Source organism: Neopsephotus bourkii, unplaced genomic scaffold, assembly GCF_033783945.1.
Source record: "Neopsephotus bourkii isolate Nb327-2 ecotype Australia unplaced genomic scaffold, CSIRO-AGI_Nbou_v1 NB_414, whole genome shotgun sequence".
NCBI classification, from domain to species: Eukaryota; Metazoa; Chordata; class Aves; order Psittaciformes; family Psittacidae; genus Neopsephotus; species Neopsephotus bourkii.
In genome coordinates, this window is record NW_026900918.1 from 617,775 (window position 1) to 633,734 (window position 15,960).

General features: G+C 34.8%; 1 protein-coding gene across 10 annotated transcripts in view; it reads right to left on the minus strand.

Moving 5' to 3' along the window:
• Positions 1-15,960, minus strand: part of DMD (dystrophin) — a 745,980-nt gene that overhangs the window by 596,568 nt on the left and 133,452 nt on the right. For all 10 annotated transcript variants that reach the window (XM_061349397.1, XM_061349396.1, XM_061349395.1 and 7 more), the window contains one exon: positions 10,099-10,293. In XM_061349397.1, the coding sequence (XP_061205381.1) occupies positions 10,099-10,293 (195 nt within the window). The remainder of the gene's footprint in view (positions 1-10,098; positions 10,294-15,960) is intronic.

Sequence of the window (15,960 nt, forward strand, 5' to 3'; positions counted from 1 at the left end):
ATGCTGCTCAGAGCCCTGTCCAGCCTGATCCTGAATGTTTCCAGGTTTGGGTTGGAAGGGAACTTGAAAGACTCTCTAGTCCAGCTCCCTGTCATGGGCAGAGGCATCTTTCACTAGATCAGGTTTCTCAAAGTCCTATCCATCCTGACTTTGGGTGCTTGAACAATGATGGGCCATCCACAGCTTCTGTGAGCAACCTTTCTCCAACCATTTCTTCAAACACCCTAACTTCCAACACCAACACCTAGAACTCTTTTAACTGTGTTTCTATCCCTTATTCCTTCTGAAATATGTAAGCCTCTGAATGAATACTGCAAACTCCTAGCTGAGAATTTATCAGATCAACTGACCGAAGAGTCTTATTTCTGTTTAACACAAAAAAGTCCTTCATTTGCTGTAGAAAACTCTGCAGTAGATTTGTTCCTGGGATAAGGGTGAATACTGATTTGACAGATTCATGAGAAGTACAAATCACCACCTTGTATGCAAGAACCATTTTCACACTACCAAGACTTTTGAAAGGAGGCAGCCATCAAAGGCTGTTACGTTATTTTGAAGCAAGCAGAAAAATCAGGAATGTTAGAAAAGAAAAAAAATAAAATAAAATAAAATTATAATTACCCTCTAACATTGCCATGGTCTGGTTAAACCCTGTAGGTACAATCTGATGGTTCTATTTTAACATATATATATATAAAACAAACCCAGATTTGTCTTTCCTTCATTTGTGAAGAGCAGGCATCAGATTTGAAGTAATACAGGAAAGATTTTGAGAGTTATAATGTACAAAATAGAAGAAAAAGGACCATTAGCATGAAATCTTTGACTCTTTGATCTGTTGTCATGACAAATGAATCTATTCAAAGAGACCCTCAGCCATTCTCTCACATGGATTAAGATAGACATGGGAAGTCAGTACCGAACATCTATGTTTTATCTCCCCAGGGGTGGTTAGGAATAAGAATTATGTAGTTATTTAGGTACAACAGTATCTGTCTAACCATATGATATCCAAAGGAGTTGTTAAAGACAATAAAAGATGTACTAAGTATTAACAAGAGCAATATTCCATCACATTATTTTGATTTCTCTGCATCTCCACTAAAAATGAAGTCTCAGATATATAAATTGTGTCTGGTAATACAAATTAAAGAAGAATTGTTTTTTATTAGTTTCAGCAGGAGACAGAAACACAGCCAATTCAATTTTTAAAAAGACAAAAAAAAAAAAAAGGCACGATAAACTACATTTTCATGTATTTTAACTACAACTAGCTAAAAAAACACCAAACCAACTTTGCTTGTTTGGTATTTTGCTCACCTAATTTGAAGCATCTTTTACATGTCAACACATTACAAAAAGGATGAAAGAGATCAATCCGGCAGGCTTCCTATCATGAGAATAATCTCAGCTATACAAGCTGAACTCAAGAGAACATTCTTGTGGTATTTTACAGCTAAAAAAATAAGTATTCCTTTTCCTCTTTGTAATAGCTTGTTGCTTAAAAAAAAAAAAAAATCAGTATTTTCAGATAATACCTTTAAAAAAGACATTTATGATCTTTCATTATAAAAAGAAACTATTTGAACAGTCTAGTAATCACAAATTGTAACAATTTGAATGTAGTTCTAACGGTAGTTTTACTTAGGAAAACTTCACACCAAGACTTTAATTTTCACCTTAAAGGTTTATTAGTATTACTGAACAGAAGATAAGGAGGTATATTCCTTTCTAATGGCTCTTTGTCAGAAATAATGACACCCAAAATTTATATCCTGAATACAATACTCACTTAATAAAAAATAAAAAAATCACAGCTGCAGTTCACTTTATTTTTTTCTTGGTTTTGTTTGTTTGGGGGGGGTGGGGTGGATTTTCTCTGTGTGTGTGTGTGTGTGCGCTCATTTTTTTGGAAGGAATTCAGTTTTTAGTCAGCATTTATGAAGTCTTCTGATTCTATTAATGGACCTTATTTTTTTTTTTTAAACACACCATCCACACCCTCTCCTTGTTAAATATATGGTTTACAATTCCACTGTAATGAATTTGATTTAAAATTAGCATTTTAGAGCTATGGGTATAACAGAGGGTACTGGTATATGAGGTGACAGAGAGATAATTCTCCAAATCCTTGCCTCTTCCAAATTACATGAGAAATATTTAAAAAACAGGAACTATTTAAAACAAAGACTGAATTCTTTAAATAAGAAAATGTGGTTATCATTTTATAACTATTTAAAGTCATTACACTGTATTTATTACTTTGTCATATATAAGAGTGAAAATCCTTATGAAAATGTGACAGCAATGCTCTGACATAATTGCATGCAAAAACCCCACACAAACAAAAGCAAAAAAATACTTTGGGTACCTAAAGCTCTAGGGCAGATACTACAATATGTTAGTCTTCGGAAAAAAAAAAAAGAAAAAAAAAGAAAAAAAAAAGAAAAGAAACATTCCATAAGCCCCTTATGACTAGTAATTTGAATGTACAGGTCCTGAGAAATGGTAACTTACATTTAGCAGACTAAACAAAATACTTATAAGTAAAAAGAGAATGGCACATGTCTTGTCTCTGTGATGATTCCCAATAAGGAAAACATTCAGTGCCAGTAAAAGGATTCCCAGGGAAGTGATGGAATCACCGTCCCTGGAAGTGTTAAAAAAGCGTGCAGATGAGGCCCTTAGTGACATGGCTTAGTGGTGTTCTTGGCAGCTGTGGGGTAATGGCTGGACTTTATGATCTTAAAGGTCTTTTCCAACCTAGCTAATTCTATGATTCCAAGGAACATATTTCCTGCCTTGCCAGCAATCTATCATCTGGAGCAAAAGCTGGATGGCTCTGTATCATTACTGAATAATCTTATTTGACTTCCCTAGCATAACATCTCACACTCAGCGTTCCTTACTCAGGTCTACCTAAATCTTGGTTTCATATGCTCAGGCCATGAATAATTAAGGTATACACTATTAATCTGCATATAAGAAATATCAAAGGATAAAAACATAAAATGCCTCTAAATTATCCAAGATGATATCCCTTGAACATTCAGGAGGCAGTATCTTCACAGAACCTCATTCACGACAAAAAATTTGCATATTTAAAGAAGAGCAGAAAATGCAATTGCAATATTTAAACCTGCCAGGACACACTTCAGCACCTAAGTAACCTTCTTTTTAGTAGGTCTGAATATCAGCTCAACTCATCTGCCCAAAGAGGAATGTACTGTGTTTGTGTAATCAACTGAAGAATAATATATGTGACTACATATATTGAAATTATATGGGTTTTTTAACCAAGTAGATTGATTTTCTAAAAATAGATGAAATTCATCTATGCACTTCAGAATTGTTAACTGTCATATACCTAAATGTTTAGAATTAGCAGTATACAAACAGGCATATATATAATCATATGTATAAAATATATATAATCGTATTTCTGATTTATATGTCAGATTTTAGATTCTGTTTACAATACAGCTGCTACAGACAAAGATAATCTAGCCGACCTATAAACTAAATCTGCAACTGCATGGCATAAGAATGTCCAAGGAAATAAAATACATACCCATGTCTCACACATACACCCCACCTATCTTTCATGTTAAAGAGAACAGCTTCAAGCAGTTATCAACAGTGCCTTGGGAGATTTTGTAACATGGTTAACAGAAGTACACAAAGCTTTTATTTTTAAGAAAAAAGGATAACAGAAAATCATTAGCAGCTAAAGTGACAGTAGCCTTTGGCAAATGATCCATCTCATTGCTCTTGCAGAGAAGTCTGAGTGCTAGAGACTTGGAACACCAGTTCGTTTTCAATACCTGAATCTGTCTTTATCAGCCAGAGAAAGACAACTTTCTGTAAAAATTCGGTTTCCTTGCTATTTGTGTACAAATCATCCACCAAGTACTGTATTACTGACAGACCTAATCAGAGAATGTATTTCATTACACTCAGTTCTAAGTTATGGCTAATTGGGTTTACTGAGCTGTAGTAGAAAACCGCTCTGAATATCACATCAGGTGATGTTCCTTGCTAAGAATTGGTTAATACATGACAAATATATATATTTCAATGTGCAAAATTAAAAATGCATTTTTGGCAATCCAAACATTTGGAAAATTCTGCTTTTAAAAAGATAAACTATAGCAGATTTGTTAACATATTTCATGCTTTTTGTACTAACATGAAAACCAGCAACACCACTGTTAGTAATCATGAATAGAGAAAATTATTATACAGATTACTTACAGTGTTAAAATATGTATAGAACTATGAGTTAAAAATATCTGAAACGGGTATTATTGGTTTAATAAACCATTTTAACAGGGGATTCTGACTGCAAGAATCACAGATGCATAATATTTACAGCAAATTGCCTGTATCCTGAAGATACATTAGAAAACTGCACAAAAAAACCCGCTCTATGTGTCAGTAGATTAATTACAAAACAAAGAGAAAAAGAAGAGGAAAAGAAAAATTCAGAGCATGAAAATATCTATATTTGAAAAACAACAACAGCAAATATTTAATATTTAGTGAACTAAATAAAGAACTTCCTGGAAATACAAAAGAAGATGAACTAGAAAAAGAACTGTTGGACTTATTATGCAAGAAGATACATATATAAGAAAACTCTTTCTCAAAGAGCCAGATGGCCTTCTATATTAAAACTATTACATCATCGAAAAATATTATAACTAAATGTATAATCATATTCTATATTACAATGTTCTTGATTAAATTATGAAAATATGTATATAGAAAAAGAAATGCCTAATATGTATGAGCCCTAATATAGTTTTGCAGCATTAATTATATAAAGCAAGTAGCCTCAGAAAATAAGTTTTCAATTCACAATTGATATCATTAAGTAATGAACAAGCACAGCTATGCCATGACTGTGACAGAAATTTCTAGCATGAAATTCTTCTAACCACTTTCTCACATATGGCTATAAACACACATTAGAGTTCTTAAGTTCCTAGTAAACTGTTTCATTTTAGCACACTCATTTTTGCTACGTTTTAGCAGACATGCATGTTAGTTTCAATATTCTGTTTAATAAATGTATTTTTTTCACACATATATCTCCACGAATCAATCGAGAGCTTAAAAAAGGCAAGTAACTTGCACAAGAAAAATTGCCACACAGGAAAACTTTGTCATATTATGAGCAATACAACTAGATTTTCCAAAAACACTTAAGTTGAATATATGCAAATCTGCACATTCGTTCAACTTTTGTTAGCATTTGTAATATCCATTGCAAGTAAGGATAATTAGCTAAATTCTGAAGGCATTTTATCTCTGCACTTGATCATGTAACAAAATCCATTGCAATTACAACCAATTCTAAATGAGGAAGTGAAAGACTATGAACTCCATCATCAATAGCATTTTAAGAGTGTATCATTAAGCCAAAGTTACTAATCCATCTACCTATGAACCATGATTTTCCATACAATCAACTGGAGTTTCATCTTTGATAGAACTCTAATATTTCATTTGTTTATTAAATATTGTAAGTACATTAATTAAGTGTCCTGGGTTTAGCTGTAACAGTTATTTTTCTCCTTCCTCGTAGCTGGTGCAGTGCTGTGTTTCAGCTGTGGTCTGAGAAAACCGCTGATAACACACCAACATTTTAGTTGTTGCTAAGTAATGCTTACTCTGATCAAGGGTTTTCCAGTCTCTAATGATCTGCCAGTGATGAGGAGTGCAAGAAGCCCGGAGGAAGCAGAGATGGGACACCTAACTCAAACTAGCCAAACAGGTATTTCATACCACAGCACATCTTGCCCAGTATATAAACTGGGTAGGGAGTCACTTTGAAGGGGTAGATTGTTGCTTGGATCAGGCTGGTGAGCAACCGTAGTGCGCGTTACTTGTGTTTATTGTTTTTTTTCTCCTTTATAGTTTTATATTCTAGCCCCCTTTGTTATTTCCCTTAGCATTATTATTATTAGTGGTAGTAGTTTACTTTAATTCTTGGACTAAATAGGTTCTTACAGGTTCTTATCTCAACCTTCTGGGTTTACATTCTTTCTATTCTCTTCCCCATCCCACCCAGAGGCAAGAGGGAAAGCGGAGTTGAGCAAATGTGGTTCCGAGTTATCAGCTGCTCTTAAACCATGACATGAAGAGAAACTGAGTTAACCCTATGTCCTAATGCTTAAAAGAGCTTGTAATAGGATAGCAGAAACATGGCAGTTGCTGATTTTATTAGATAAAGAGATAAGACTTCTTTTCTTTTTCTAATTTTTCTATTCCCTAAAGCTTAAAATTATGAGAACAACACTCCTGTGAGCTGGTTTCAGTAGATTTACTAAATTTGTCCATGATACCTTTTTAATCCATTAAAAGTTAGAAATGATCAGATTTTTGTTGCAATATTTTGCTATTTGCCTCCCTTTGATATAAAGAGTTAGTGCTAGAACCATCTACGATATTTAATAAAAGTAATTTTTAATTTGTATTTTATATTTATCCTATCGGATTTAAGTCTTACTATGCATATTACTTTGAAGAAAAATGTTCAAGGCAGTTAACAATTGAAAAAGTCTTTTAAATAAACTTATTTTTCTCTTTCAGGACTAATTAAAACAGATTCTTTCTGAATGGAAGTGGAAAAAAAGTATCAGAAACTCAGTTTTAAAACACAGAGCTATTCATGAGATTCTGTAGCTTTATTCATGCAAATCTGTCAGGGATAAAAATCAACCACAATTTAGTTTCAAAACTTTCCCAACCAGCTGCTGAACAATTTATGCACTACTTTTCTATTTTTACTGCAGGACAGTGACAATGAGGAATGCTTTTCCTTGGAAATAAATATTCATTAAGCGGGCTAAGATCAAAACTATACCATTCCAAAGCCCCAAAAATGTGCAAGGTCCATTTGCCTCTTCTAAGAGATTTATTTGGGAGGAAGATGGAACTGAACCCACAAACGCATCTCGGCACAATGTAATAGTTCAGTTAAATTAAAACTATAGCAGTACTTACTTGTAATGTCAGTAATCAATATTATTAAAGTTGGTGTCAACTACGATAATACCAAATATATGTGGCTAGACAACAAATTAGTTACAGATATAAATCAAACAAAGATAGCCCAATGTAAAGCATTAAGAAGCAAAGGAAGCAAATGCCAGTAAACTGCTTGGGGTAGGTCACTGTTTTGCCATCCAATCTAGGAATGAACATAAGTTCTTAGAAAATGACCAAGTGGTATCTCATTAGCCATTATTTACATGCTCTATGACTTTTTTTTTTTTTTGTGCAAAAGAGTCATTCTACCAAAAGGGATTGTTTAAGAATGACAATACCATTGGCATGTTGTGTGCTTCAATACTCAGAACCACTACAATATACTTGTACTAAATCAGAAGTGGTAAAAGGAATGACCTACTGTTATTTCATATAGCCCTATTATCAGTTACATGCTTCCTTTGCTCCAATACCTTACTGTTACGCTTCACTACACATACTCTACAACCTTGCTAGGAAACTGAAAACACCCTAGTTTTCAACAGCTAATAAGAATATCTAAATGTCTTTTTGTGTGTGTAGACATATATATAGAGAGAGATGCCTAAAATGTATAAAATCTAATCATGTATAAGAATTATAAATAGATGTGATACTTTGGAAGCTAATATCAAAATATGGATGTAGTTTTGTTACACTTCCTCTGTTGTGGAGAGATAAATGGGCTTCTACAGAGGACAATTCAGAACAACTAGCCAGAGTCCCTGCCCTGATTCTCACTCTAAACTTCTTTCCTCTAGCTCTGTAGGCAAATTTCAGCCTCTTTAGATGTCCTGAGTTCGGTTATAACTGTTATTTTTCTCCTTCCTAGTAGCTGGTGCAGCGCTGTGTTTTAGCTGTAGTCTGAGAATAATGCTGATAACACACCAATGTTTTAGTTGTTGCTAAGTAGTGCTTACTCTGATAAAGGATTTTTCAGTCTGGTGCTCTGCCAGTGAGGAGAGACATGAGAAGCTGGGAGTAAGCAAAGACAGGACACCTGACCCAAATGAGCCAAACGGGTATTCCATACCACAGAACATCATGCCCAGTATATAAACTGAGCGGGGAGATACCCAGAAGGGGCAGATCACTGCTCAGGTCAATCTGGGCATCAGTTCACAGGTGGTGAGCAATTGTAGTGAGCATCAGGTGTGTTTATTGGGATATTTTGCCTTTCCCTTTTTAATTTTATATCCTCTCCCCTTGTTATCTCCCTTATCATTATTATTATCAGTACTAGTAGTTCAATATTATACTTTAGTTATTGGACTGTTCTTATCTCAACCTGTTGGGTTTACATGATTTTGATTTTCCTTCCCATCCTGCCAGGAAGTGGACAGGGAGGGCTGAGCAAACAGCTGTGTGGTTCTCAGTTATTGGCTGGGCTTAAAACACAAAATTAGACTATCACTTACTTTTGTTAAAACTTTTCCTTCCCCAAAATAATTATAGAAATATGGGAATGTGGTCTTCATGCTGGATGACAAGTTGAAATTGCTGTAATTATATACAGCACTTAAGCAGGGTTTTTTACAAGGCTTTCCTCACACAAACATTATTGTGCAAAAGCTGATAACTCATTCTTCTACTTAGGCTTACAACTTTAATCTTGTTCTTTCTTAATGTCAATTCTGTGTTGGAAAAATTCCACCAGGTTACTGATGCAAGTGATGAAGAAACCAGACAGTGCTATTCAAAGTCAAATCAACAATATGGAACTAGTTTTTTCTTAACTACATGAGCTACCTTTTGGATAATATTTTATGGTTAGCTAATTAGACAGAAATAATTGCACAGAATACAGCCCCAAACAGAATTTAAGATTTTTTTTTTTTAGTAGTTTAGAATGAAATAGACAAATTTTACTTGGCTCTGTTTCTGTTTTAATAATTTTTTTTTTAATCAAATACTAAAATAAAGCTGCCAGTATAGGTTCTCGATAGGGTTACTTATTAATTACTTCAAATTACAACACACAAACTGAACTTGAACCACAAATTTGTAACTTTAAATATATGACTGCCCCTCTCCATCCTTTCTCTCCCAGGATTTACTTTCAAGATACCCTAATCATAGAATAGAAACATAGAACAGAATCATAGAATAGTAGGGTTGGAAAGCACCTTAAGATCATCTAGTTCCATCCCCCCTGCCATGGGCAGGGACACCTCACACTAAACCATGCCACCCATCCAACCTGGCCTTGAACACCTCCGGGGATGCAGCATTCACAACTTCCCTGAGCAACCCATTCCAGTGCCTCATCACCCTTACAATAAAGAATTTCTTCCTTATATCGAATCTAAAATTCCCCTGTTTAAGTTTGAACCTGTTGCCTCTTGCCCTATCACTAGAGACCCTAATGAAGGGTCCCTCCCCAGCATCCTTATATGTCCCCTTCAGATACTGGAAGGCTGCCATGAGGTAACCACACAGCCTTCTCTTCTCCAGGCTGAACAGCCCCAACTTTCTCAGCCTACCTTCATATGGGAGGTGCTCCATTCCCCTAATCATCCTTGTGGCCCTCCTCTGGATTTGTTCCATGAGTTCCATGTCCTTTTAATGTTGAGGACACCAGAACTGTACACAATACTCCAAGTGAGGTCTCACGAGAGCAGAGGGGCAGGATCACCTCCTTCAATCTGCTGGTCACACTCCTTTTGATGCAGCCCAGGATACGGTTGGCTTTCTGGGCTGCAATCACACACTGCTGGCTCATGTTCATTTTCCCATCAAGCAACACCCCCAAGTCCTTCTCCGCAGGGCTGCTCTGAATCTCTTCTCTGCCCCACCTGTAGCTGTGCCTGGGATTGCTCTGACCCAGGTGTCAATGCTCATGTCTTCCAAATACAGGTGAAACAGTTAAAAATAAATTAACTTTTCTGTGTTCTTCATTTTGCACCAATGTGCCTTCATGTCTAAACATGAGAACATGCACACATCACAGAGGGGGTGAGCACAGATAAAACATATGTCTCTAAGACTGAGTGCAGCCATCCAATATGCAGAAGTCAAAAAATAATGGAATCCAATCACAGTAAGAAAATCCTATTATCTTACCTTAAGACACTCTTCTTTTTTGAAGAGATCTTCACAATCCTTAGCCTGCAGAACAGGAGAATTAAGGCGCTCTTCTACTTCAGACAAGGCTTGCAGAAGGTGAAGGATCTCTTCCAAGTATGTAGAAGGCACGTAAGTGGTTTCCACAGTCATAGTTTTGGTCACCACAGAAGTTGTATCTTCATGAACTGTTTGCTAGTATAGATATACAACAGAATGCATCACTTAGTTTCTAAAAACTATATAAACAATGTAATATCCAGTTCACAACCTAGAAACAACTACAAATAATTTCTAAGGACAAATGGAAGAAGGTTTCTGACATAGATTACTCACACTCCAGTAGTCTGAAATGGCAGGTACTAAAATTAATCCATATGAAACTATACAAACTTATCTTCTACTCTCCACAGAAATAAAGACAGGAGATTCAGGAGTACTCAGAGATTACAGTATTACTGAGATTTTAGTGCTAGCCCTTTTATTTTGAATTATCACACCTCTTTCAGACTCTGTCCTTCATTACAGAAATGTCATACATGCTAAATCATTTTGAGGTGTCAAGTAGAATAATGAGTTGTGTACTAGATGCAATTTCTTAAATAATGTGTAACACAAAACAACCAGGTCAACTTAGTGCTTTTAACACCATACTAAAACCTTTCTCTTAAACTAAAAAGTACAGTTTGGAATTCTGTGATTTGAAAGGTCTTTAATGAATTCATATTTCTAAAAGAAATCCCAGCAACACACCTCTTCAGGAAATGAAGCTTTGGTTTTTGTTTGGGTTTGTTTTGTTTTTTTTAATCAGGACAAATATGAAATAGACACCCTATTCTGAAAGCATGTTCATGCACCAAATGTAGAGAAATCCCAGAATATTTTTGTGCCAAGAAAATAGATAGTTGATCTATGGCATTGAAAAAGCTACTGACATACAAGGTGACAAAATAGTGTCTGTTTATACACATTCACTACATTTTTGATTTAATGTGTTTCTGGATCATAGATAAAAAGTGATACCAGAAGTGTGCTTTGGAGCAGTGAAAACTATGATTGCTTCTTTTAACTAACCTCTAAATACTTATCACCTGAATTTGCATTAGAGCAGGCAAAATTCATAAGATATAAATTATTTGTGGTTTCTTAAGTTATATTTATTTGTTTTGTCATATCACATAGGATTCCTAGTGTGGGACCAAAATCCATTGTACTCAGTGTCTATCTTCTCAAAAGTATAAACTTATTGAGGACCTCAAAGAACTTGTACAAACAATTGCTGTTAAACTTTCTTTCAGAAATCATATTACTTACATGTTTCAGTCCCAATACAGATATCACGCATTTTGGAGATTTTTTCACATTTTATGTGAAAGCAATGGATCAATGGTCCCAGAGAAAAGAAGTATCATTAGTTAGGTACACAGTATGGAAAAGAAAACAAATACAAACACTACCTTGCACATACTACTTTAGCAAGGTGGCTCATTTTAACTTGTTTGCCCTGTCCACCCTTTCATGACATGCTTCACTCTTCAGCTACTGGGCTGACTCATCTGGTTCTTCAGTTTTCTTTACAGTCTCAAAATATGCATATACACATTCTAGAAGAGGTATGCATATCATACATAAAGCTCATAAAGTTATCTGTAGACTTGTGTTATTCTGATGCCTTCTTTAATGCAAATCTGATTGCTTTGCTTACACTTTTTCACTAAATGACTTTCTCAGTACATCTGCTAATACTGAAACCGATCTAATTACCACATCACTGCTACAATTTTTATTATTTAAAATAAATGGCTTAATAAAAAATAGCATTTGCACCCATATGTTTCATGAAGCACATGCTCTGTAAAAATAATAGTTCATCCCAGTGAACCTAAAGCTGTCCCAGTTGATTAGAAAATGGGAGATTTTCAACAAACCACATGCAGCAATATATTTGCATTCCTCCAGATTACACTGTGACACTTCTAATAGTTCTCTGCTATGCTCCTATGTGTAGCAAAGAACTTTAGACCCACATGAGGAACATTTTAAATATAATTGCATTTTTCTTTTTTCACTGAGAAGACAGAATAATTATAGTCACCATAATGAAAAGAGCATGCCAGGTGTGCAAGGTTCTTCACTTTAAATGAGGTCATATGAATACGTAAAGTGACACACAAAATATAGTTTCTATAGGTGTATTGGTTTAATCTATTTTATTTCAACCCAAATTTAGGCTAATAACTAAGTACACACACACACATTGATGTATATGTGTGTACATATAATAAAATCTTTGCCATCTTGCTCTAAATAATTCCTGAAACTATAAAATTCAAGTGGAAATTTGGGTTTTTCAATAGGTCACAGGTGTTTCTCTCCTTCTATCTTTCCTCCATTTACAATAGCATAAGAAAACCCAAAGCAGAAGTTGGCATCTTGAGCAAAGGAATGGAGAGCAGGCTTACTCAGAATCACAGAATCAGAGAATCCCAAGGGTTGGAAGGGACCTCAAAAGATCATCTAGTCCAACCCCCCTGCAAGAGCAGGGTAACCTAGAGTACATCACACAGGAACCTGTCCAGACGGGCAGAACTGACAATTTTAATCAGCAAAGAAAGAAGGGAAAATTTTTTGGGTTGTTCCTATGTTTGCTGGAATTCGCTACTGTAGAAGGTACCACAGAGAGCGTCCTTCCTTATTTTCCTGAGAAGCATATCTACTAGAAATGCATAGCTGAAACTGAATCATATGCTAACTGTGATGAGATTTTTTATTTTTTATTTTAAAGGAGATTGTAGGAGCTGAGAGGCATTAGTATTAAAAATAATATTCATTCAGTAAAGACATGTCTTTGCTAATGCCATAATGGTTCACCAGAAGCACAGTAGATTGACACATAAGGATTAAAAATAAATAAGAAAATGGAAATTAAAATTTTAGATAGTTGTTTAAGAATGGTTTGGAATAACTTGAATCCAACAAAGTGACAGAATACATTAGATAGTTACATGAAAATATTCAAAACCAAGTAACATTTTAAAATAATGCATAATACAAATAAATTTTTAAGAATGATGGGGAAATGCTGGAGTAAATGTCCATTTCTTATATGGCTATTTTTTAAAAAAGCACTTTAATTGAAATTATTTTGTATTTTTACCTGATTGCCAGTGGTATACTCATGTGCGAATTATTTCTAGTCTCCAAAAAATCACATTCCTTTAGATAAGGCTTACCTTTTCATGCATTGCTTTTCACCAAGTGTTATCATGTCTCAAAAAGTAAATTTAAAATTATTCCCCATCATTATATATATTTAATTAAGGAATAGAATCTTTCCATAAACATGATTCTTCCTACACATGTGAAACTGACTTTGTTGATAGGTACCACATCCTACCATATGCAACACAAAGACAAGAAATATATCCATGAACTGCCCTTACAGAGAAGGCTAATATGCAAAACCCAAACAACTAACAAAAGAAACAAAACCAACCAACCAAAAGTACCCCCAGAAGAAAACAGCTACAGGAATCATGCAGGTTTTGCCCACAAAATTAAATCTCGTCATTCCCTGGGCTTCGCCCCCCCCCCGTAGCATCTGTAGTGATTATTGCCTACATCCAGAACAGTACTGCTAGGTGGCATCGGAGCTAATTAGCTTTGGAAAATGCTGTTAATTTCCTTTTAGCACTGGAAAACTAGGTATTAAAGCACTTTTCCCTGACCTCAGTATATCCATTTATCTTCCTCTTCCTGCAGAGGGAAAAATCCCAACATCACATTTTGCTGTTCAACAGTTTACACCTAGAAAGCCTCCAGCTTTATTGTGTTAAGTCTTGCCAACTGTTCAATTTTTGGTCCCTTCTCACTACAATCCTCCAAACTCAAAGCAACTGTATTGTGCTGTCTTTTTGAGTACAAGCAAACTTCACACAAACAAAATACGTGGGAGGCGTAAAGCAGCAAAACACACCTATCTTAACTACTGTACCATGACACTGCTTCTAGCAGCATTCTGATGAGAAGTTCAGGAAAAACAAACATGTGCCTCTTCCTGAGGTGAAATAATGCTTGAGAAAGTATTCTTTACAAGCAGCTGTAAAATATATGACAGTATAAAAAGTCAGTCATCTCTGAGGAATAAACATAGGTGTGCTACACATACAAAAAGAAATCAGACAGCAGACACCTTCTGAACAAAGGTAGTTATGCCTCAGAGTCCAACAAACGTTGGAAGAGTTTACTGCTTTCTAGAACAAACTGTAACCTATGTCATATTTGCTAGCTCATGGTTAGCATCAAAATATCATACCTCAAATAAACAAAAACACAAAAGTATGATCAAATACTGTCTAAGATCAATAAAATCACTTTCAAGTACGTATTTATACATAAAGAAGCTTGCCAGTTGGGAGTGATGTCAGCTAACATTCAGAAAAATAAATTCTGTTTTCAGCATTGCTAGCACATCTTACCTGTAAGCGTCTATATATAGAGAAAGTAAATAAAAATTAAATTATACCAGTAACATTGAATTTTCATTATGATATTGCATAGCCTTATTCAATCACAAAAAATTTGCCTATCATTATGAAAAGAAGCATGTCTTTCAAGGACAGAGATACCTAAACCCTCACTATAAGATTAATATGAAGTGCTTACATAATTCCATAAAGGCAAGGCCTTAAAAGACACTTGGCAGCATTCAAATATATTTAAAATAATATCTTTATTAATATTACCAAATAAGGGCATAAATATTTTCTCGTGCATATGATTTTTCTACTCATGTATGATTGCAGTCCACAAAAGCCTGCATGTTGCAATACTTAAAACATGTATTTTAATGCCTGTATCTGACTTCATCAGTGATTTATATAAAAATTGAAACTTTAAACATACACAATTATTTTCAGCACTGTTATGTGACTGAGAAATGTTTAAGGACGTCACAATACTTCACTGCTAAAACATACCCTATTGGCTGAGAAATTCTAAATAACAGTTTTTATTCTACGATAAAATGAATCTACCTATACATAAACCAAAATAAAGTTAGTTAGTATCACAGAATCCCAGAATCGCAAGGGTTGGAAGGGACCTCAAAAGATCATCTAGTCCAATATGAAACTATTCTAGTAATAGCATGAATTAGAAAACATTTCAATAAATTTTACATGCTAAAATTGCAGGCTTTGCTTTTGAAAACTACCAATCAACAGGCCTTAACCAGGGTGAACTTAATTCTATTGTCATTTTTTTTGACCTTCAGAACTTGATGGAAATGCAAAGGTTTTCTCCATAAGAAAAGGTTAGCTCCCTGAACTTTAGGCTTAAATTATGGACATCTCCCAAAACCTCAGATTGTCATGCTACTCTCTAATGAGCTCTGTGTAATGGATTAGATAGATACCTGTGGTTACTTGTCTCAAAGACTTGGAACACTACTTATTCTACCTACAGTATTTTTTTTTTATTGAATGTGTTACCTTTATAAATAGATGAGGAGGAAAAAAAAAAAAAAAGCTGTAACAAATTAATTTCAACATTAAACCCAGAGTAGTTAGTCATTATGTCAGTTACATATAGTTTTAACTTTGTGGGTGTGTTTTTGGGGGGGGGGGTGTTGGTTTGGTTTTTTTTCTTCCTCAGGAGGTAAATATTTAGTTTAAAAACTATGATAAAGCATTTTGGTGCTGCAGCCAATCCTCATGCCTTTAGAACCCTCCAAGATGTCAATTACACTCCAGTGTAAATTAGTAAAATGAAAGTTTTGGCAATCACCTTTTCAGTAGCTTAACAGTGCTTGTATTTTATTCTGGCCCAGACAATTGCCTCCAGATATGGATTCTCCTCAGG